This window comes from Mustela erminea, chromosome 2, assembly GCF_009829155.1.
Source record: "Mustela erminea isolate mMusErm1 chromosome 2, mMusErm1.Pri, whole genome shotgun sequence".
Lineage (NCBI taxonomy): Eukaryota > Metazoa > Chordata > Mammalia > Carnivora > Mustelidae > Mustela > Mustela erminea.
Window position 1 is genome coordinate 19,652,662 of NC_045615.1, and position 23,632 is coordinate 19,676,293.

General features: G+C 44.1%; 1 protein-coding gene across 11 annotated transcripts in view; it reads right to left on the bottom strand.

Annotated features, from left to right (window-relative positions):
- ZNF827 (zinc finger protein 827) overlaps window positions 1-13,506 on the bottom strand; it is a 166,972-nt gene extending 153,466 nt beyond the window's left edge. For 10 of the 11 annotated variants that reach the window (XR_004283148.1, XR_004283147.1, XM_032332419.1 and 7 more), the window contains exon 1: window positions 12,815-13,506. Coding sequence is in view for 9 of the 11 variants with exons in the window: in XM_032332419.1 (XP_032188310.1) it covers window positions 12,815-12,857 (43 nt within the window). In the remaining 2 variants the exon portion in view is untranslated. The remainder of the gene's footprint in view (window positions 1-12,814) is intronic. The other variant, XM_032332416.1, reaches the window with a different exon arrangement.
- Window positions 13,507-23,632: the final 10,126 nt, after the last annotated feature.

A 23,632-nucleotide genomic window follows, 5' to 3' on the forward strand; every position in this document is an offset into this window, starting at 1 on the left:
GAAAAACCAAAGAGGTGAGGAAGGAGCAAGAGGCACCTTGCTCCTGCACCCCTGAGCACTGGCCCCAGAAGCCCATCTCTGGCAGGTCTCCTCCAGAGATACCTTCAAGGTGGCATCTGGGTCATTCATCTATTTTGGTTTTTCAACAGCCCTTCCTACTTAAAAAGACTCCCTCCCCCCTGCACCCTTTAGGCCATCACTCTCCGTCTCCTTTGTGACCACAAAAAGAAACTACAACATTTCACAGTTGATTTTGTATTGTATCCAAACTACAAAACTTAGTAATCGTAATCCCTTATCATCTGGACCAGCTCCTACTACATTTTTCCTACCTCCTATCCTTCTACCACCAATATAATCCTTCTGATTCAGCTAAGTTTCTTCTCTTAGTGTCTCCCACATACTTTTGGCTTATTTCAACCTCTTTTGGCTAATGCCATTTCTTCTGCTTGGAATGTTCTCTCTTCTCAAGATCTAAATGCATCCCTTCCTCGAGGACGTTTGAAGCACCGCTTCTCTCCAGGAATGTTTTCCCCATCACTCTCACTCCCAGTTTCCTCGAACATTTACACATCTAATTCACATTATATCGTCGTGCACTTCTTAGCATATTGATTTGTGCTTATCCTCTGATTGTTTTCTGTCAACATTTGAAAGAACTGTCAGCAGAGACTGCCTTCTCTACAATTTCTACCAGGCAGGTAAATGCTCAAAACTTTTTCTTAACGAAGGAGCACCCAGTAGGGACCACAACTGCCAGCAGATCATGTCCTCGCTGGGCTAGTACAACACTGCACATGTTGACATATACTCTTATTCTGTGAAAAGGCTTTTGGTTCGCTATACCCAGAGATGTTTCCCTCTGTTGGAGGAACAGATCTCGACTCTGTGACAGAAACCAAGCAAAGCAGCATCTGCTTTATAGAATTATTTTTCACAATGGTAAATGATTTCAGAGTTCAACGTGTCTCCTCACATACCAACCCTCTTTACCTGAAGTCCTTAGAAAATCACTCTGCCAGGTGGCAGAACCAGCTTCTTTTTAAACACAAGAACGTCTGTTTCAATTTTTCCACAGTTGTATTTATTCAATAGTTCCTTATCTTTTAAAAAAAAATCAGTTATCTTCCCTGTAACTTCTACCCTCTTGTTCCTAGACCCTGTTTTCTGCTCAGCATTTCAGAAATCTATGAAAATAACTTTAAAGCCAAATTTTAATTATTTGTTTCCATCTCTTTCTCTGCCTCCTTGGCTTGAGCCCCTCGCAAGTACGGACCATGCTCTATTCAACTCCACTGATCCCTAGTCCCTGGTAGAGTAACCCTCAGTTACTACTGAATGAATGAATGAATCAATCATGAGTTATCAGACACAAGCTACAAATTTAGGAGAAATGACAATTCAGAGTAAGTTTACTCCCTTTATCACTTGACAGAACTTCATATATTTGAATGTAGTCACCAGGCATGACTGTTCCTCTCTCTTCACTTTTAGCTTCAAACTCAGAACTCGCCAATTGTCGCAATCATTAATTCCTCTGACGATGATTTCAGGAGCCTCCTCGCTTCTAGTTGCCTCCCTTCTGCTGAGCAGTTTATCAATTTCCCCCTTTAAATCAGGGCACCCAATCTGGCATTCATCGTACAGATGTGATCTAATCAGTTTACAAGACCAGCATTGCCACCCTTGTTCTGAATTCAGTACTTGCATTAACTCAGCCAACTCCGCTGAAATGCATCCATTTTTTTTGAATGAAGGCTGAATTTTAAATGTTGCTTGTTATCTTTCTGCTTGTTGTCTACGAATGTGGTTATGTCTGAGGATGGAAGCTGGGAAAGGGGGCTTTCACGTTTTACTTTAAACATTTCTACATAGTTTTCATTATTTATACTAAACATGCACTATGTTTGCCATTAAGAGCCAATATAGACTTTTAAAAATAAATGAATAAGAATTTGTATCTGTGATTTCTATGGTTTTGGTCTCATGGAGTACACTTAAGCATATTTAAAATACTAGTACTTCTTCTTCTTCTTCTTCTTCTTCTTTTAGGGGGGTATATATTTTCTCACCTATCAGCAAGTAGCCATTGAGTAGCTACTGACACTTCTAAATATGATCTCGTGGTCCAGCCAATCCAAATCCCACTTCTAGATTGTGACATTTCTCTCTTCCGAGTGATGTCACAAAGCAGCTTACTATAATTTGGTTCCCCTCTTTCTTAAGGTCAGATTAAAACCCAGTACGTGACTATTCAAGGTTTGCTTTCCCCTAGAAGGGAAAAAATCATGTAGCACATTTCAGGAACATTTCCTGAAGCAGAGGGTGTCCCACACTTTGTTTCCTTCCAAATACAGCTGTGTTTCATGCTCTGGAGAGGACTGTTGGGTTAACAAGTGGGGCCAAACAAGCACAGATTAGAAGACAACTATAATTCTAGGCCATTACACGAAAGCAGTGTTCTCCATATGGAGCACGTAATACAGACCCCAGAAAGCGTCACTGCATGTGTCTCTCTAATTCTCTTACTCTCAGCTGAGTCTGAGGTCAAAATAAATCTTTGAGGAAAGAAGTATATTATTGGTGGCACAAGTTCTCATGAAACACAGAGCAACACACTCCATCAGCACCTAAGGGTCCCTCCTATCATGGAGGGCCTCTGAAAGGAGTACAGGCGGCAAAGGCATGTCCTCCACATGCGGGGCCCCAAGAAGGTTCCAAAGTCCTCAGAGACACAGCAGGCCTCGGGAGACCAGCAGATGGTCCAGCCCTTCACAGTGCTGACACTGGTGACCTCAAGCTAGTTTCTTCCTCTCCGTGGCTCAGTTTCTACTTCCGTCCAAGTGGTGGGAAAAGGAGTCCATCCTGCTTGCCTACAGGCAGATGAGATCAGTGAAAATGCTTTGTGAACAATGTAACATACACCGAATGTGTGGGTAATCTAGTATCCATTTTACAAGATGGTGCTACTAAGCACAGAGAGGTCCACTGGCTTGCCCAAAGTCACAAAACGGGTGAGGAACCCTAGTGATCATGGTGGGAGAGGGTGCGAGAAAAGAAAGGAGTCCATGCCCCCTTCCTAGGGCAGGTGCCTCCCTGAGCCTCTGGTTTCAACGTGGAGGAGTGGGAGTCAATGAGTTATTGCTAGGGTTTTAAAAGCAAATTATCGATAAGCCATCCAGGCTCAACATGACATGTATTTATTTTGGGGCAGAAATGGCATCAGCCCAGAGTGGAAGTTCCGGTCAGTTCAAGGGTCCTCAACACTGGCTATCCATTCAAGTAATTTGGGCAGCTTTTTAAGAATGTCCATGCTCAGGATCCATTTCGAGCCATCAAATTTAAATTTCTGGGGGCAGTGGAGAGAGGCAGGTATCTTCTTTTTCTTAACCTCCCAAGGGATTCTAATGTGCAGCCAGGGTTGAGAATCACTGTGCTGCCGAATGGTGATCAGAAACTTACAGGCAGCAATAGTTGTCTTTGATTGATTACACGGCAGTTGGAGCAATCCTACTGAGATCCTTAGTTGAAATGAATTTACACCTCATATATCGTGCATATACTATGTGCCAGACGTGAGCCTACACATCAACATGTATGAACTCAGTTCCCGTAAGCCTTACAATGTTCCCCCACTGCACGGATGTGAAAACAGGCAGACGGCTGCAGTCCCTTGCCAAGGTCACGGCTAAAACGTGCTGCAGCCAGGTCGGGTCTCGTGCATCTGGTACCAGGATCTTAATCCCCACCCTCTACTGCTTCTTAATACAGCCATAGAATGAGGTTTACAGAACCTTAGCCTCAACAATGAATTAAAAGCTCACAGAATGTTGGACAATGTAAAACAGTTTGTAATCCAAATGCCCGTGGGGGCCAGGAGGTAATATACATGAGGGAGGGGGGCAGGTGTGTATGCAGACAGGGACGTGGCAGCAGAGTGGTAGGAACTGTGGCAGACTGACGAGCACATGCCCGGGGAAGGGAGACAGCCGCCACCGACGACAGCAGATTGCTGCCATGTGGGGAGGTGGGCCCCGTGCTGTTGGCTCGTCCAAGTTTTTAAAAGAAGCTAGAAATTTGGATTTTTATGTGAAGCCGCCCATTTGCAAATGCGGCCTCAAGTTTTTAAACATACTGTGGAGGGCAAAACACATCAGTAGGCCACTAGTTTGTAACCTCTGATATGATCTATCTCACACACACAATACAACACACACATAGGCACACACACAAACACACAAACACACACCCCTGAATCCTTCATTTAAAATTAATTTAATGTGTTCTCTTGGACTGGTTCTCTGCAATTAGAAACAGCAGATCCTGCCTTTCCTTCCTTCGTACAAAATTTAAACTATTACCTAAACAACACATGGAAAAACCAATATAAATTTCCCCTGGGTAATTTTAATCACTGGACTGACTGTTGAATAAATGAATAAATAAACATTTATTAAATACCTATTCTCTCATTTGAATCTCACTGTAAGTCTGTGAGCGTGGATTTATTGTCCTCACTCTACAGTAAGACCCAGTCATAATTCATACGATTATTACACAGTTTAGACATAATTCAGGTCAAATCACAAACAGAACATGTTCCTATAGTAAAAGTCTAGTGTAATACTGTTGGCCTATGAAATGAGTATTAGTCAAGCCCTAATTTAACAGCCTTATAAAAGAATTTTACCGTATCATATTGTTACTCATCGTTCTAATGAGAGATAAGGAAAAAAAAGTGTTTACACACTGGAATCTCCAAAACGTCCTGGGTCAGAAATGCCTGTAGTCTAATCACGATCTAAGCAGATGGAAATTTATTTCATAAACATAATAAGAGCTAACATTTCTTCAGCTCTTCCTATGCAGCCGGCACTAATTAGGTAAGGTTTTATGAGTGTATCTATTATTGATACTTATCAATAGCAATACTGACATTTATCAACCAAGCTTCACACTAACCCTATGGTAGAGGAACTATTACCACTACAGAGAGATGAAGACACCAAAGACGGGGAAGTTCAGTCATTTCCCCAAGGTCACACCGCAAGTGAGTGCCAGGACTGGGTTCCGAACAGCCTGATGCCAGACTCCATACATTTATCCACTGTGAAGTTAAAAAGCATGTGTGTTCTCTGTTTTCCCTGAAGTCATACCATATCCAGTAGACACAGTGAAGAGAGGGCAAAGTCACGTGTTATTTTCTCTCTCTCATTATGAACAACAAAAGCTTTTCAAAACACACTACCAGACAACTGAAGATACACTACCAGACAACTGAAGTATACCTCTAGAGAAATCTATCGCCTCCACAAGTACGGTAGCCTGTCTCCAAGGCTCAGACAAGCAGAATGCTGCTGATCAATCATGCCAACGGTCGTCTTTCGCTGGCCTTCTCCGGTCCCCTCTGAAGCCCAACTTCTTCAGAGCACTCAGAACAACTCAGCCTGGATCCTCCTCTCTCCCCCTGCACACCGCACTGCTAATGGGGTCGAGCCACTTGTCTGACCCGGGCAGAAATGACAAGAGAGAGACAGAGAGAGAGAGATTATTTTAGGGTCTGCTTTTTCAGGCTCAAGCTTCAGAGAAGGCCCAGGCATTTCTTCCCTGCTGACAGCACCTGGCTGAAGTCGGACTTTTCTCAACATCGGAAGCCATGAGCACCTCAGCCTTGGTCATTTAAGAACCCTTGAGACAGAGGAACTTCAGTGGTGGAGGTTGTTTTTTAATAAGAAGGGAAGGGAGGGCTGGAAACAATATCCTTTTTAGGCACACAGAATCTGCTGCATTTAATATAACCCTAGGTCAGTCTGTGAAAAGCAGAGTAGCTAAAGGCCACATGCTGATCTCAGACCGTAGGCGTGTATCACTGTACTTTTTACAAAATTAGCTACAGTGCAGCCTCCCTGTGAGTGTGTGTGTGTGTACATGGCAGTGAAGCTGACTTTTATAAACAGCAATATGCACCCATGCAACTAAAGATCAGTATCAAGCCAAAGTCTGATTTTATTTTATGAATCTACCTTGTAACTACAGCATTTCTAACCCAACGGCGGGTCCTAGGGGGTATGATAAGAGTCATCTGAAAGGCCCTTGCTTTAGCACCTAGTCATACACCATTCTTTGATATCATAAAAATGTAATTTACAGACAGAAGATAGAAGTACAAAACTTGCCTCTACACGGAAGAGGGAAAGCAGCGAGTAACTTCAGCCCATCGAGGACTCTTAGCTCTTTCTAAGGTCTGTACTTTGCACATTAGTTTCTTATAAAATATGACAGAAGGCATTTCAGCGACCATTGACCATAAAGTATTTTGTACACTTGGCCCTAGATAGTATGAATTACCAAGCTACACCTAGCAAAGTAGGGAACAGAAAGAATACATCAGACTCAGGACGCAGCATCATCATTTATAACCTCTATCTCTAACATGTGATTCTCGAGGACTTTAACTAAGCGAGAATACAGTAGTAATAAGGTTTGATGGGGGGAAAAATGCCCCATATGTCTCAACAGAACAAGGCCCGGACTGGAATTCTTTGCAATAAGAGAAAACTCAGAATCTATTCCTTTGCCACAAAGCCCATGGTCTGGTAAAACCTTACGCTAGAAAGCCTTTAACGCCCCCAAACGTCCTCTTTTGTAGGTCATACCATCATTATCTTGTTCTGTGATCGGTTTGATTAAATTATAGAAAATTACTAATACATCACTCAGAATGGAGAGATCAGTTAAGGCTGTTGTGTTTGTGTTTCGGTCCTCCTGTCCTAGTGCTCCAACAGGTACTTCAAAAAGGACGGAGCAGGGACAAGACAACTTCACACAAGGAAAGTGACAGGATACCAGAACCTTCTGTCAGGCAGGTTCCTGCCGCCCTTCGGCTCTCATAGACAGCACTGCTGACCGGTCCCAGGAACCAATGGAACTTCACACAGTGACACTGTGGGCTCCCCCGTTTCCATCACGCCTTGTCACCAGTGCATCCAAAGACGCCACTTGGCATGCAGGTGACCAAGGTGAGCGATCCTGGGTGAGTTTTTCTGTTTTGTCAAACAAATTCATCCAAACGATCAGAACCCCAACAACTGGGATCACTAAAGAAAGTGGTTTACCAACCCAGTCAGGCAGCACACATTTCATACCCAATCTTCCCTATAGGACCATCCTGACATTAATAGGACTCTCTGTATTTTAAGGCACCTTTTGACCGCAAGAGAAGCCTGTCTGGTTCCTCCACCAACACAACACCATCCCTTGGGTGTTTCCACAGCCTTTATCCATCTAATTTTATAAGCCTCACAAGACAGAGATTTTCCACACCTCCCTTGGACCTCTCCTAATAGAGGCCATTCAAAGGCTCTAAAAACTCAGAAGCACAGTCAGCCCTCACACAGGCTGAAAGCTGTCCAATTTACCCTTCTCCAGCATGATTTATTAACACTTTGTGCCGGAGACTGGTCAGCTCACACCAGCTGTGTATCCCCAGAGCGAGATGGTGGCCCATAGATAAATTAAAAATCAATTTTTTTTTGTTAGAAACTATTTTGAAGCATTAGAAGGAATGTGATTTTGAACTATCCCCCTTATTTTAACAGGAAAGTTCCGTGTACCCTACTTCCCACATTAGGAATACATGGATTTCTTTTAGGAGAACAGATGAACGTTATTGCCCAGTATCAACTCAGCCTGCTACGTGGTACTTCAGGATCACTAGCTCTGTCTGACAGGAGCAGAGAAATATTTTATTGCCTCCGACTCAAAATTTTTCCCTGTGGTTCCTGTTATAGTCAGGAGGAAGTGCCTCGTCACTGAAAAAATTAGTAAGCGTAGGTAGGGGAAAGAGTTAAACCTTCGACCCTTTCTCTGCCAACAGATATATAAAGACATGGAAAAATACGAATATAAGGGCTCCTGTTGCTTTCCTGTCATTTTGCTTCCCACATTTACTAGAAAGCAAGAGACGGTTTTTAAAGTTTTGTTAATGAAGAACACAGTAACCTGTTCTGGTCTTGACCCACAACTGAGTCAACAATGAAAATACTAGAATAGCAAAACAACTGTTGTATTCACTTTTCCTTGTGCTCCCCCTTGGGAATAGGCATCAGGCAGATTTCCAATGATAAATATAACAGGATCTGAACTCATACATGTTCAAGGGTAAGTTGCAGCTAATGAGGAAATTTTTAAAAATCCTGATGGAACCCAATGGTAAAAGACTTTACAGATGTAACAAACACAGGGGAAAGCCCTTCCTGACCCTTTCCCTCCTCAGTCAGTGAACCCAAATGTAACGATGTCCACAGAATGCTAAGGGCAACCCACCACCACCCCCACAAGGCCCGGCAAACAGACACAGTATCACTTTCCCCCTCTTCCTCTTTCTTAGACTGACAAACATTTTTCAGCTATGCATTTTGGGATTCTGCTACAGATAAGCTCATGGTATAGTTCAGAGGATCCCTAGGACATTTTTCTGAACGTGGAATTGGACCTCTTTGATGGAAAGAACGTTTAGAAAAAAAGCCATCAGCAGCAGCAGAATTGTATTTAAATTCCCAAATGATAATATTGCTTTAGGGCAAGAAATAAAGGCTTTACTTGGAGTCATGATTTTTTTAAAGCTACTTCTCAAAAAACAGTTTAGGTTTAACATCCTTTGTTGGTGGTCTCCTCCAAAAACTAGCACAAAACTTCTTTTTGTAAGTGGAATCACCACGCAGCTCTATAGGAGCTTTTTCTTTTTCTGCATATGTATGAAGCCTATATAACACACACACACACCCCACTGACTTCAGAGGCCCAGGAGGAAATGACTAGGTAGAATTTTAAATCAGAAATCTAACGCTTAGGTTAGTAGTGTCAGGTTAAAGGCTCGCCCATCCCCAAAGCTAATTCGGTTCTGAACAGTCCCATGGGTGTCTCGTGGAACAGAAGGAGCTAGGAAACCTTAGCAGGCTGAAGCCCAGTCTGGGGAATTGCTGGAACTCCGTGCCAGGGGCTGAGGCGCACCCCAGACTCGGTATCAGATAATACCAAGTGCTCGTCTGGATTTCCAGGACTAATCTACTCGAGGGTGGAACTTCCAGGTTCCCTGGTGCCTGTGCTGCCGAGTGGGAGGACTTTGTCCATCCACACTGTGCCTGGCTAGTATTATATTTTATAAAAGAAAAATTAGGTTCCACACACAGAGTCTATTAGTAGCCATGGTCCATGGGAGGGGCAGGTAATGCTATGGGAAAGTAGAAGTTTCAATAGGTTCAGTTTCACAAGTTTCTTTTTTGTAATCTAATTTGTATTCTACTTCTAATTTTAAATGTGTTTACAGTTTCTCTAAATTCTCAAAGCTCTATCAATAGTGGCTATTAGCCACTTTTGTGTTTACTCAGAAGGGTTCTTTGGTTCCAAAAGCTAGTTTGCCCATCTCATTCCCCCTCCAACCTCTTCCTTTCCTCCCCACCCCCAAAATTACACACCTCTCTCCTTTCTTGTATTAGGGTCAAGTTTAAAATCTAATGCTGTATAACTTCTTAAAACCCTGAGATGACCTATCAGGGCCACAGTAATCCCCAGTTACTTTATTTTAACTTTATACAGAAAGGTTCTCCAGGTTAAGAAACCCCCCCCCCATATAAGTAAACAAATAAAGAATTTAGCATTGAAACTGGGATTTAAGACTAGAGGGATATTCTACATTAAATACTGATTTACACTAATTTTACCAAAGTCAATATTTATTACCTCTCCCCACCATTGCAAGTTTCTTTAAGACTCACTCAGCACTTAGGAAGCTTTGGGTTACTGTGTCTGAATTGCAAAACACACCATTTGCCCAGAAATTGCTCTTAGTCCAAATGCAAATTGCTTACAAAACATGTGTAAACCATGCTTCAAACAGGCAGCACACATCCACAAAAATCCATTCAATGCAAAGGTAAGTGGAAAAGCTTTGCAAATTAGGCTTCCCTTTAAAAACTGGAGGGACATTTACGGTGTTTCCAAAAGGTAATTGCTTCTTACTTCAGTAAAAGTGGCTTTATGCGACTGGAAGGAGTTTATTTATTTATTATTTTTAAGTGAGTGGATAACAGTATTCAATTAGAGAACAGGGTGGGAGAGCCCACTCTTGAAATATAACTTAATCGCCAGGCACCCGCAAGCAGGAGAGGCCCACCGAGCATACGAGCTAAAATGGAGCCTGAATTTCCTCTCAGACTGAGAGGGTAGTCGCACGAGGTCAGGGTCAAGGTCACCAGCAGGGCAGCCTGCAGCTGCCCGAATGCGCTACACACAACGGGAGGGAAGGCGTTCCATCTCCGTCAGAGCCAAAAACAGATAAATCCCTTCTCCTCTCCTACCCTCCCTCTAACCTCGCCAACATTTTTTTTTTTTTAAGCAGGGGGAGAAGAGAAGAAAGGAAAATGACCAAATAACCTCACCGCCCTGGTTTTCGCACACAAGCTCATCAGCTCCCAAAGTTGCCATCTAAGGGCAAGTTCGCAGAGAACACTGAAGCCCATTTTGTCCGAGCAGGGCAAGCCTCCCCCGACCTCCCCCCAGGATTCCTGCCTCCTCTCCCTCCCCCGCCGCACGCCCCCGAGAAGAGCTGGGAACTGGCCGGCCGGCCATGTGCACGCACACACTTCTTCCACCAACTGCTGCGAGTTTTCTGTGAATCGCAGCGCGGAGCCTCCCAACTCGCCCTCCCCGACTCCACCGCCTTCTCTTTCCTCGCACAAAATTTCCCTACACACGCAGCCGCCTGCGAGTGATTTTATGTGCATATATATTACATATGTGATATTATCCTCAGAACCTCTAGCGGGCAGGCGAAGAAAGGACTGCACAGGGGCATTTTTTTTTTTTTTTTTTTTTAAAGGAAGGGGAAAAAAGCACAACCCAAGCCCTGTGCGTCGACTCCTGCGTACCGGGAAGGGGAAAGAAAGAGGAATGTTTGCGGAGCGGGCTGCCTGCAAGTGCCCTTGCTCACCACTTCGGCCGCGGCCCGGGTGACACAGAGCCGCGGGGGCGCTCGGCCCGAGCCACCCGCGCCCCTTGCCCGTCCCCCGGGCAGGCAGCGCCGCGGATATTTCGCGAGGGGGAGATCGATCGCGCTGCCTGTCTGCAGCGGAAACGCACAAGCTCACACACAACCCAAGCCCGAGACACCATAACCTTAACCCTTCCCCCACCCTCCGTGAACTTCAGGTGACCGACCACGTCGGCCTGACACCCAGGCGGGTAGGCGCTCCGGCTCCACTCCGCCCCCAGCCCGGGTTTTGCAGGATCGGGCTCCAAGCAGAGGCAGACCGCCGAGAGCGGGGAGCAGTGCGGGGGGAGAGAGGAGAAATTGACCCTCGGTCTCCCCCGACCCCTCCCTCCGGCGCCTCCGGCGTCCCCTCCTCCCCGTCACCCCGCCCCACGCCTTCTCCCCTGCCCCCTCCTCCGTGCATTCAAGGAGCCGGGCGGCCCCGGGGGATATTTTTAGTTGCTTCTTTCTCCTTCACTTTTAGCTTTAGCAGCATCTCGGAACACTCAAAGCGGAGAAAGATTGGAGGGGGGGGGAGCTGGAGAGGGAGTGGGGGAAAAGTTAAGAGTCTAGCAAAGAAAAGCCGGAGGGAGGGCGGAGAGGGACCGGGGGCGCGGGTGGAGGAGGGGAAGGGGACCGGGCCGTGCCGGCGGGTGTGTGTCTCCAGTTGGTGTGTGTGGCTGCAAGCCGGGGAGGGTTGTGATGCACTTTAGTCCTGGACTCTGCTCAGGCTCGCCGGGGAGGGGGGTCTGAGAGCCCGAGTCTCGCCGGCTCCGTCTGCTCCGACTGACCCCGCATTTTATTGCGGCCAGGAGCCCTGCTCCTCCCTCCCCTCGGCTCTGCAGGGACCTCGCGCGCCGCGAGCCGCCCTGCCTCCTGCCTCCGCCTCGGCGCAGCTCCCGCACCCCACATCCGCCCGCCGCTGCCCGGCCTCACCCCCCGCCCGGCCGCCTCGCGCCCCCCGCGCCCCGGCGCGCCCCCTCGCCCAGGCGCCGCGGGAGCAGCCGCCCGGCGGCGCGTGTGTACCGGTGTGTTTGTGTGCGGTGCCCCCACACCCTCCCCGGCCGCTACCGCCTCGCCCGCCCCCGACTCCCCTCCTCCGCCGCCGCCTCCTCCACCTCCGCCTCCTCCTGCTCCTGCCGCCGCCGCCGCCGCCGCTGCCGCCGGCGGCTCCGGGGCCGACCAACCCCGGCGCAACCTTTAGCCGGAGACGGACCTCTCCCTGGATCCCGTCCCCGGCGGGTGGCCGCGCGTCCTCGCCCCGACACCCCCAAACGCCATGTCACGGCCCCCAGCCCTCCGCACGCCCCGACCCCCGCACCCTCAGGCACCGGGATCCACAAGGATTTTTTTTTTTTTTTAAAGATTCCAACCTCTCCCACCTCCCCCCTCTCCGACTCCCCGATTAAAAAAAAAAAAAAAAAAAACCGGCATCCACACTACTCCCCTTCTCGCGTCTCTCGCCCCCTCCCCCCAGGAACCCGGAGTGAGGAGGGGGAGGGGGAGGGAAAAGGGAAAAAAAGCCCGATCTCAAGGAAAAAAAGAGGGGGGGTGAGAGAAAGAAAGAAAAAGAGAGAGAGAATAGAAAGGGCACGGGGCTGATCATCACCAACATGGCTGCCTCAGCATAGACCTAAACGAGGAGTAACCCGGGCTGTGTCTTTGTCAGTTTCACCTCTGTAACCCTAAACTAATGCAGAAAACAACGGAGGAGGCTGCGGAGGGGAAAGAGGAGAGGGAGGGCGAGAAAATGGCACGAGAGGAGGTGGAGAAGGGATGACTTACGTGAGGGAAGGCGCTTGGGCTGCTCCTGCTTCCTCCTGGGCATTTTCCCCCTTTTCTCACATTCTCCTCCTTGGTTAATGTGAGATCAAATAAACCCCCGTGGGGGCAGAGAGGCAGACACTGGCAGGAGCCGGGAGGTAGTTGGGGGGCGGGCGGGCGGGCAGGGGGAAACCCCTTCTCTCCGGTGTGTGCAATGGGTTGAAGCTTGTTTCCTGGAGCCAGATGAGGGGTTCTCTTCTTTTCTTTCCTTTCTTTTTTTCTTTTTTTTTTTTTTTTTAAATTTTTGGTCGTGCACCTGGCTTGTCCCCGAGCGTAATATTCTTCAATGGAAACGGATCTAATAGGTGTGAGTGTGTGTGTGTCCTATGCTCGCGTGTGTGATGGGAGGTATAAATAAATGAGTGCCGGTGCGGCGGTGTCTATGGCCGCGCTCTGTGTCTCCGAGCCCCTAACACTAATGTCGGGATCAAAGGGCAGCGGCGGCGGCGGCACAGCTCACAGCTCGCTCTCTCGCTCTCTCTCTTTCTCGCTCTCTCTCTCCTCTCGCGCGCTCTCTCTCTCTCTCTCTCTCTGTCACACACACACACTCACACATACACAGAGGCACAGACTGAGGGAAAGAGCGAGAGCTAGACACACACACACACACACACACACACACACACACACACGCAGAGCAAAGAGGAAGGTGCCCTAAGGCTCCCAGGGCGGACTCAGCCTGGGATTTGCAACCGCTCGGTCTGGAAAGAATGGGGGGCGCGCATGCGGGGGTGGGATGGAGTTCTTCAAATTTATCCCGCTATTCGCCAAATCTAGGGGGAAAAAAGTTTTCCCCACTCCCTGAACAGCGATTAGTTCATTACTCTTGCTGCTTTTTTTTTTTTTAAGAAAATAGATTTTTCTCTTAACTTTCTTTTGTTTATTAAACTACATTTTGTTCTGCATAAAATTCTTCAGGCTTTTTCACTGCAAGAATTATTCTCTCACCCCCATCACCTTAAGTTTGTGGAGGTTACGGTTTTCCAAACACTCTTTGAAAAACATTCCAATAAAAATAATTTTTTTAAAAAAATTAAAAGATAGCAGCATATGGCGAAATCGATAACGAGGTTGATGGAGTAAGTGCCCAGTTTTGGAGTGTTCAGTGGAGTTAAAACTGAAACGTGCTGCCGAAATGAAAATTACATCCCCTTGGGGGGGGGAATAAGATTCGGTCACCCCCATGGTTGATTTCACTGCTACGTGATACTCCTACAGTGCACAGAGAGATCTTGACTTCTGAAATTTACTTTTTTTTGCTGCAGTAGTGCAGGTATGTGAAGCTTACCCTGAAGCAATTCTAGTTTGCATTATGAACCCAAATATAGCAGTTTTCATCAACTTTACAAATCACACATCTTTCTTCAAAGAGAGACATAAAGGGGAAAAATAGAAAAGGATGGGTCTCACTCTAGCACAAAAGGTACTTGGTGAAAGAGGACTGTTCCCTTTGTGACTTGCAGTCATTTGGATAAAAGTTCACTCAGAGGTTGTTAATGATTTAAACTCCAAAACCTGCTACTATAATTGAAGTAAAAATGGTCTGAAGAAGAGTTGTTTCATAAAACTCTCTTTGTAAGAGGAAACTTTGAACTTAGCAGAATACATTATATGTCATGAGTCAGATGTAGCTAAAAAATAAAAAGGTGAATTATTTAACTACATCTTCCCTTTTTAGCTTTTTAAAAACTCTGACTCATCATCTTATTATGTTAAATATTTTCTTACCATTTTTAAAATAGACTTTTTCATCAAAGAAGGTGGAGGCATGGTGGAGATACAGAACGTTAAAATGACACTCTGTGAGTTTACACAGATAGCTAATGCCTCTTGGAGGTTCTAGCCTGATTCTCACAACCTGAGTGGTGTTAACAACAGCCCTGGTGGATAAATCTCTATAACCCTCTTAAAAATAACAATAAGACCGTATATTGTGTCCTTTTATTAGAGACGCTTAAAGAGTGTTGGATCTCCCATAAGATGTTTCTCATTGATAATGAAATATCAGGATGAAACCCTCCCTGCCAACTCCTGGAAAGATTCAGCTTCCCCGTGTGACAAGTAATGCTATCCGAAGCGGGTTTTGAAACACCTGCTTGAATTCAATCTAAAACCAAAACTGGGAGCAGTCAAGTTTAAAATGGAGCATCATTCTTAAACCAATTCTTCCCTGAGTGTTGGCTTAAGAAAACCGGTCATCTGAGTTTCCCTGAGTTATAATTTGAGAAGGAATGACTGTCCAACTCAGATCAAACTCAACTTACCATGACTTTGACTATTGTCAGTAGCATTGGACTTGAAATTAATATGTGAATGGTGTTAGAGCCCATGCATTCCAAGTAGACTCATTGCCCTGAGTATGAGGTATCTACAAACCTAACACAGGGTAAACAGAATGGTCACAACACTCTACCACTGCATGCTCCAAACCTTTAGCTAGGATTTAAAGAACCAGTACTTTGCATAGACTCACCACCTCTGTCTTCCTGAATTGCTGTGACTCTTTATAATGCTTAGTACACTATAATCAAAAACATACTTCAGGCCTTTTCTCAAAGTAGAGTACATTTCCCGTGACTTTTTAAAGGCAAATGTTGTCAACTTTTAATTATACAGGTATTCAATCAACAGCCAAAAGCATTTTTAATTGAATTTATTCATACCTCTACCACTTCCCAAAAATTATCCGAAGTAGTGCACAGCAACAGAAAATGGAAACAAGGACAGGACAATTTCGTTTAACTCTCAGCTTGGTATCTGTCTGCTACAAAGCACTCTTCAAGGGCACTGGCATTTCCCCCTCAATGGTTATATGTTCAGAGAAAGCAAACTAATTTTAATGTTCGACCAATCTACAATATTAGGGAGATAGATAGCTAGAAGTTGCTACGCTAGATTTCCAAATCAAATGAATAAGTGATTTTGGGAATGCATGCCTTTTGGATGCACATAGTCATGAACCTTTAACTTGGATTATTCTTGTCCATAGTCATTATTCCATTTGTTTCAGCCCACAGTCCAAGCTTTTAAAAGAATATTTCATTGGGGTGCCTGGGTGAATCTGTTGGTTAAGCGTCTGCCTTTGGATCAGGTCATGATCCCAGGGTTCTAGGATCGAGCCCCACATGGGGCTCTCTGCTCCACGGGGAGCCTGCTTCTCCCTCTCGCTCTGCTCCTCCTCCCTGCTCATGCTCTCTCTCTCTGTCAAATAAATAGATTTTTTTTAAGAAAGAATATTTTATCTTAATAATTATAATACTCTCTCCACCCCATCTACGTCACTTCTCAGATGTGAGATTAGAATAGATTTTCTCAGAACTGGGCATTTTAAGAAGATGTTTTATAAGTGCTCTCTCTCACAGGAGTGCATTCTTTTTTTTTTTTAATTTTTAATTTTTTATAAACATATATTTTGATCCCCAGGGGTACAGGTCTGTGAATCACCAGGTCCACACACCCCACAGCACTCACAGGAGTGCATTCTATCCTAGCCCAAGTATTGCTAGAGAAGGAGACAGAGGGAGCACTTCCCCTAGAAAGGTGTGTTATCTCTAGAGGGGTCCTTGAGTATTTTTGTAATAATACTAAGATGTTATTTGCCCTTTTATCCATGTTCATATTTCTACTGATGATGCAAAAGCAATGGGAATAAAATGCTGGTAGCTTAGCAGCTTGAATCAAGGCAATGGCTCCAAAATGTATTAGTAGTCATAGTCTACCACCATGCACTTAGAGGGGAAAAAAAAAGGAAGATTCATTTTAAAGTTTCCTTGATGAAGCAATAAAATCTACTAATTTTATCAAAGCTCAACCCTTGAGTATGAGACTTTTATTTATTTATTTTTAAAGATATTGTTTATTTGACAGACAGAGATCACAAGTAGACAGAGAGGCAGGCAGAGAGAGAGAGAGAGGGAAGCAGGCTCCCTGCCAAGCAAAGAGCCCGATGCGGGACAGGATCCCAGGACCCTGAGATCATGACCTGAGCCGAAGGCAGCAGCTTAACCCACTGAGCCACCCAGACGCCCAAGTATGAGACTTTTAAATACTCTTTGTGACAAAATGGTTGGCACATAGAAAGTACTCCTGGTGCATACAGACATACAGCAGTTGTCACAAGGAAAATCGGTTGTGAGATTGTTTGATATGGCTGTGTTTTTCATGGAATATTATTTTTTCTTGAAAGATGACTGATGGACAAATTGCAGTTATGCAGATGTTGGATATTTCTCCAAAAAATGAATAAAGTAATCCTGTAACTTCAAGGAAAACAATGCACGGTATTTTTTGGCAATGATAGTATTTGTACTTATAAGTGAAAATTAGAATTTTAGATAACTTGTATCCATCACTGCGAGTTTAACAGCTTCCTAATACAGGCTTCTCTGGTGAGATCCATGGTGATGTTAATGAATATGACTTTTATATATTGTGTCAACATTTTGGAGGAACAGCATAACTCAGTGAACCAATATTTTCCAAATGACCAATGCGTGATGTTACACATTCATGGTGAAGGATCCGTTCAGTGTACAAGGTAGACTAGTGGATTTTAGTCTAAGAGTATAAAAAGTTCATTGATACAGTTCCGGATTTGGCACCATAAGTGATTTTTAAGAAATTGCCAGTGATCAAGTTTTGGTGTGGTGTCAAAGAAGAATAGCCACAATGATCTGGAAAGGTTGTTAAAATACTCCTCCCTTCCTCCTACTACATATCTGTATGAAGCTTGCTTTTCTTCATGTGCGCCTTTAACCAAAGCAACATATCACAACAGTGTGAATGTGGAAGCTGATGTAAGAATCCAGCTCTCTTTTACTAAGCCAGACATAATAGCGATTTCAGAAATATAAAACAAGGCTACTCTTCTCACTGAAATTTTGTTTTGAAAAATACAGTTTTTTAATTTTAAGATTTTATTTATTTATGACAGAGACGGATAGCGAGAGAGGGAACACAAGTCCAGGGGAGTTGGAGAGGGAAAAGCAGGTTCCATCTGAGCAGGGAGCCCGATATGGGGCTATATGCCAGGACATCAGGATCATGACCTGAGCCAAAGGCAGATGCTTAGCGATTGAGCCACCCAGCTTCCCTGAAAAATATAGTTATTTTTCATAAATATGTTATCTTAAATTGAGTTTATTTTTATTATATGTGAATTAATAAGTAAATATTTTCTAAATTCTGCAGTTGTGATTCATGATATAGTGAACATCAACAGACATAACCCATGTACACAAAACTTCTCTGGAACCCTCTATACCTTTTAAGAGTATAAAGGAGTCCTGATTCCAAAGGGTTTGAGAATCTCTGCCCTAGAACTTAATTAAGATGCAGTTTAAAAGATGGGGTTGGGAGGGAGACAAACCATAAGAGACTGTTCATCTCACAAAACAAACTGAGGGTTGCTGGGAGAAGGGGGGTTGGGAGAAGGGGGGTGGGGTTATGGACGTTGGAGAGGGTATGTGCTATGGTGAGTGCTGTGAATCGTGTAAACCTGACGATTCACAGACCTGTACCCCTGGGGCTAATAATACATTATATGTTAATAAAAAATTAAAAATTAAAGATGCAGTTAAAGAACTTCTCTGGGTGTTCCCCAGAGCTCTGGGGATCCAATTGCAAATATGTTTCAACTTTTCATAAAGTGAAACACACTTAGCTTCAGGAGTTGAGAGTAGGTTTTCTGTGCCCCAGGACTGGTTCCTCTGATGAGATCCCTTATGAAACACGGAGAGGCTGTATCAGACAGGATTTTCCAGAGTAACAGAATCCATAGGATATATATATATAAGTATAGAAAAGAGGAGATTTATTATAGGAATCAGTTCATATGGTTGTGGAGGCCAAGAAGTCCCACGATCTGCTATTTGCAAGATGAAAACCAGGAAAGCCAGTGGTGCGATTCAGTCCAAGTCCCAAAGGGCTGAGAACCACAAGAACCCATGTGTGAGCACGGGAGAAGATGGATGTCCCAGCTCAATCAAAGAAAGGGGATTTGCCCTTCCTCCAACATTGTTCTATTTGGGGCCTTCAACAATTAATGTCCACCCTTATTTGTGAAGCTGATCTAATGACTCAAATGGTAATCTCTTTTGGAAAAACCATCACAGACATACCAAGAAATAACATTTTACCAGCTCTCTGGGCATCCCTCAGCCCAATCCAGTTGACACATAACATCAACCATTGCAGAGGAGAATTAGGTGTTCAACAAGTCCTTTGGAATATATCCAGCCTTGGGGAGAAGCTGACTATTCTGAACGCAGGGTCTGAGTATCTTTTGGCCCCAGGCCCTTTAAGGAAAGTGAAACCACTAAGGGTCTCTCTCTCTCTTTCCCAGGCCCTGAGCTCTCTGCCTCAGGACACTCTTTACCCCCAAAGTGCTCCACATTTGACATTTTAAATAATTAGTGCCTGTCCCAAGGCAGAGAAATGGGTCTGGCGTCTCTCCTGGCCTGGACCTCACGTGTTGTAAATCAGTATGTGGTGACGATGACCAGTCATCATTTACACAGAGAGAGGCATTTGCTGTAATCTGTACTTGTGTTCTTAGGAGGTCAGGGCCTGGCTGGGATCAGCAAATTTTGTCACAATTTGGATAAACCATGCTTTCAAAATCATATGACCTGACAGAAAACCTGGCACAGGAAACACTTCTGAGCATTTTTGGGTGCCTTTCGTCAAAATTCATGCACTTGGGATCTTTCCCTTAAATATCTTACCAATTGTTTTTCAACTCTGCACCGTCTCAGAATACAAGTCATATTTAGAATAGGTAAATTCCTGATCCCTGGGATCTATGTTTCCTCAGCAGGTCCAACCTGTCACCTCTAATGACTGGGTCGCTTCGGCCATCCTTATTCATTCCAAACTTGAACCCCAGTTGGGACTAAATCTCTTGTCTCTAAAGCCTTATGTGCCAGGATTCTTAGCTTCTCTATCAATTTAACTCCTCTGGGTGTTGTTGTTTTTTTTTGTTTTTTGTTTTTTTCCTACACGAATGAAAACTCCCCTAAGCAGCTGCTCCCCACTTTCATGCATTTTTCCAACTGATTTGTCTGGTTGCTTAATGTACTTCTTTGTTGCTTGACCCAGTCACCTTCTGACCTGCCTCAAATCATACTGCTGTCTCTTCCAAGTCCCCTCATGCATTGTGGCTTTTCTCCCAGCTCCTCTCTCTGGCCATGATCAGTTCTGATTCAGTTTCTTTACAATGTCTATCTTTCCCTTTGTCTATTCCATTCCCCACTGCCTTTACCCACTGTGGGACACCCAGTGGGACATCTTGGCAAGGTTGTTTACCCAACCCACGTGCCAAGCAACTTTTGACCATGCATTGTGTGGCATAATGCCATCAGAATAACAAAAAGCAAAACTATAGCCCACTAAGTATCATAATTTTTGGTGACCAGCCAATAAAATGAGAGAAGAAGCGAATCAAAAAGCTTCCAGTCAGTTTCCCTTTTATACTCTTGCCTCCATGATTCCTATCTCTTCCATCCATAGTCATGCTGGTCTGCCTCCACCCATTTTTTTGGCTAGATTTCATGTGGTTTGATACCTCACAGAAGGTAAGGCCAACTTACCTTGAACTCCAAATGCATCTTTTCTGTGACTGAAAAAAGGCTGGCTATGCCTTTTTTATTGGATTAAAAGTCCTTCTGTATACAACTGCACGTGATAGCGTCATGGGAGTTAGCTAATAGGTTCCCTCTCTTCCATCATTTACCCACATATTTTAATATTTTTAATAAGGAGGGAAAATTAGAGCTTCAAATTAAAATCACAGAATTTTATGACCAAAAGGTGCCTAGCAGATCACACAGGTTGGCCCTGGTATTTCACAGATGAGGAACTGGAAGGACTGAATTATTGGATGATGCTGCTAGCTGGGCTCTGACTGGTGACTGTTTGATATTTCAGAAAACTAGAGCTCAAACATAGGGTAATGTGAAAGCATATTGATGCATCCTGATGGATTTAAACCAATTTTGCAAGCCAGAGCTTAGAAGCATTTGATAGAACAACATAAAAAATTAGGGAATTTAAATATTGTACATGGTAAATTCAGCATTGGTTTGATATTATTGAACTAGTTCCTGGAAGGTTCTCAAATGTGAACAAAGAGTAACTCTGGGGGCTAGAAATAAACTTTTAAAATTTACGAAAATATTTCCCAAACCATAGAAATAAACTCCATTGAGAATATGGATATTGTTTTTAAAATTTTTATTTTATTTATTTTATTAAATATTTTATTTATTTATTTGAGAGAGAGGGAGAGAGTGTGCACGCACGAGTGGCAGTAGGAGCAAACGGACAAGCAGAGTCCCCACTGAACAGGGAGTCAGACTCAGGGCTTGATCCCGGGACCTTGAGATCACCTGAGTTGAAGTCAGAGGCTTAACCTGACTGAGGCACCCAGACACCCTGAGAATATAGATACTATTGATTAAAAGCCGGAAACCATTAAAAAAAAAAAAAAAAAGTCAGGAGAAAGGAGATACTATATCTTCCAAGCAGAAACTCTGCAGACATTTCAAAATACACTGTCTATACCTTTATGAAAAGAGTGTTTCTGAAGTCCAACTTTTGATTCCATTCCAGTGTTGGCCAGCGGTACACTTAGCCTCAGCCAGTTGTCTTATAGAAGTCTTTCATTGGAGTTCATAGGTACCTTGGAAGAATGTCAATATATCCGTTCAAATCTATTACTCTTAAAGCAGAAACGATGAGTCACCCAACCCTGAGCCCTGACAGCAGGTCAGTAGGGTCATTTTCGTGTTGGAAGGATGGGCGCTTTTAACAGCAGCTGCTCCTGGAACCTCATCCTTCTAACACGTTTCACGATTACATACCTGAGGGACAATGGGGAAAATGGAGCTTTGTGAAATGTTCGGGACAGACAACAACAACAACAACAATAACAAAAAACGATACCTATAAACCGCTCAAAATGACAGGAAGGCACAGAATGGATAAAGGACAGTTGACAAGCTTGTCCCGGGATCTGAGCACAACTGGTTCAGTAAGTGTCCTTTCGGTAAACAGATACTGGTGAATGGATTAGCAAATGAGTGTGGAGTTACACTCGAGAGATGAGCTGCTCTGTGGACATTCTGTTTGTAAAAGCTTCAGAGACCAAGACTCCCTTTGGCATCTGCCTGGTTCTCAAAGAGCACAGAGGACTGGCTGCCAGCTAATTCCTGTTGGATGTCCTGAAAAACAGAAAACAGACATGGCGGGAATTACTTAATTTCCACAGGTCATGCCTTCAGAAATTTGCACCCCATGAAGTTCAAGCTTCATTTGTGCCAGGTCGTTTGTTGTTTTAGAGAAGGTTAGGTTGCTGACTGTTTTTCTGTTTTTGTTTTTGTTTTTTAACATATTCTGAGTCCTTGAAGAGTTTGCTTCTTTGTAGGGTGTCCATGAGAAGCTTTGTTGTGTCTTTTGCATAAGATAAGTAGTTTGTTCAGCAATATTTCTGTCTGAGTGTCAACATAGTTACATATGGAGTCGGGAGAGAACATACTGGACCAGCAAGGGTTCCCTAATTCCTTTTCACATTAACTTTTTAAAACATTCCTATGGCTGGGGAAGCTGAGGCATGGCTCAGGAAAGAAACTGCTCCAAACCATGTTATTAGCCCACTTTCACTTGGAGCTATACATATTTTAATTCAATGACTAGTATTCTACTTCAGCCCTTAATGATCTCTCTATATCAATCAGGCAGAAGCCTAAGGAACAGATGGGCCATGTTTCATGCCTTAGAGGCCAAGAGACTCCCAGCTTTTATCTAATAGGGAAGGAGTTAAGCCCAGATGCCCTGCTTCTCTCCCCAGGAAATGCTGCTTTCAGTTGCCTGAAAAAGTGTGAGCTCCCATGGCCATATGCATTGTTACATTACTAAAGAGAACAAAGTAATTTCTAAAAGTAACCAAAAATTTAAAAAAATAAATAAAAAATGAAAATAAACCCAAACACATTTAGGCAGAAATGGACACACTGGTGGGTGGTTCAACCCTGCGGATTGGTTCTTCTACCTTCGTTTCTCTCAGTTCTCCTCCTTCCTCTGCTTTGTTCTGTGCTCCAGGAATCGACCCCAGGTGACTGCATCACCGAAGTTCCCTGGCTGGCTTGATACAGTTAGGTCCAGTCAACAGCAGGTACTCATGAGAGGAAAGGAGTGGGGGAGGGGCAGAAGGCTAAGGCTATTTTTTCTCTCTTCTTTTCCGGCTTTGATGCCTTGGCTGTAATTCTGTCCTTCCATGAATATAAGTTCTGAGCACAACTCAGACCTCATTGGATTTGGGATTACTATTTCCACCCCTTGTTCCTTCAGTTCGAGTGGGGGTAATAGCCTCCCACCACAGCTAGTCTCTAGATGTCTCAAGAGTCCTCATTTATTCCCTATAACCTTATCCGTAGCTCTGTGGGCAGTCCCTTCGTTAGAGGTTCTTTATTTGACTCATATGAGGTGAATTCTGTTCACTGACTGAAACTAGATTGATGAAGTTCTTTTGATTCATTCATTCATTCACCAACTATTTAAGTACTACTGCGTGCAAAACATTGCACAAACCACTGGGAATACCATTGCTGAGTAAATAGTAATATTAACATTGACTCTAGATTTTACAGAACTCCCAAGTCTTATTTTAATTAACGCTTCTTTGTTATTATCCATAAGACTGAGATGATTAAGGAAAAAAAAAAAAAAAAGAAAAAACTGAGGGGCGCCTGAGTGGCTTTTTTAGACGAAAACGTCTGTCAT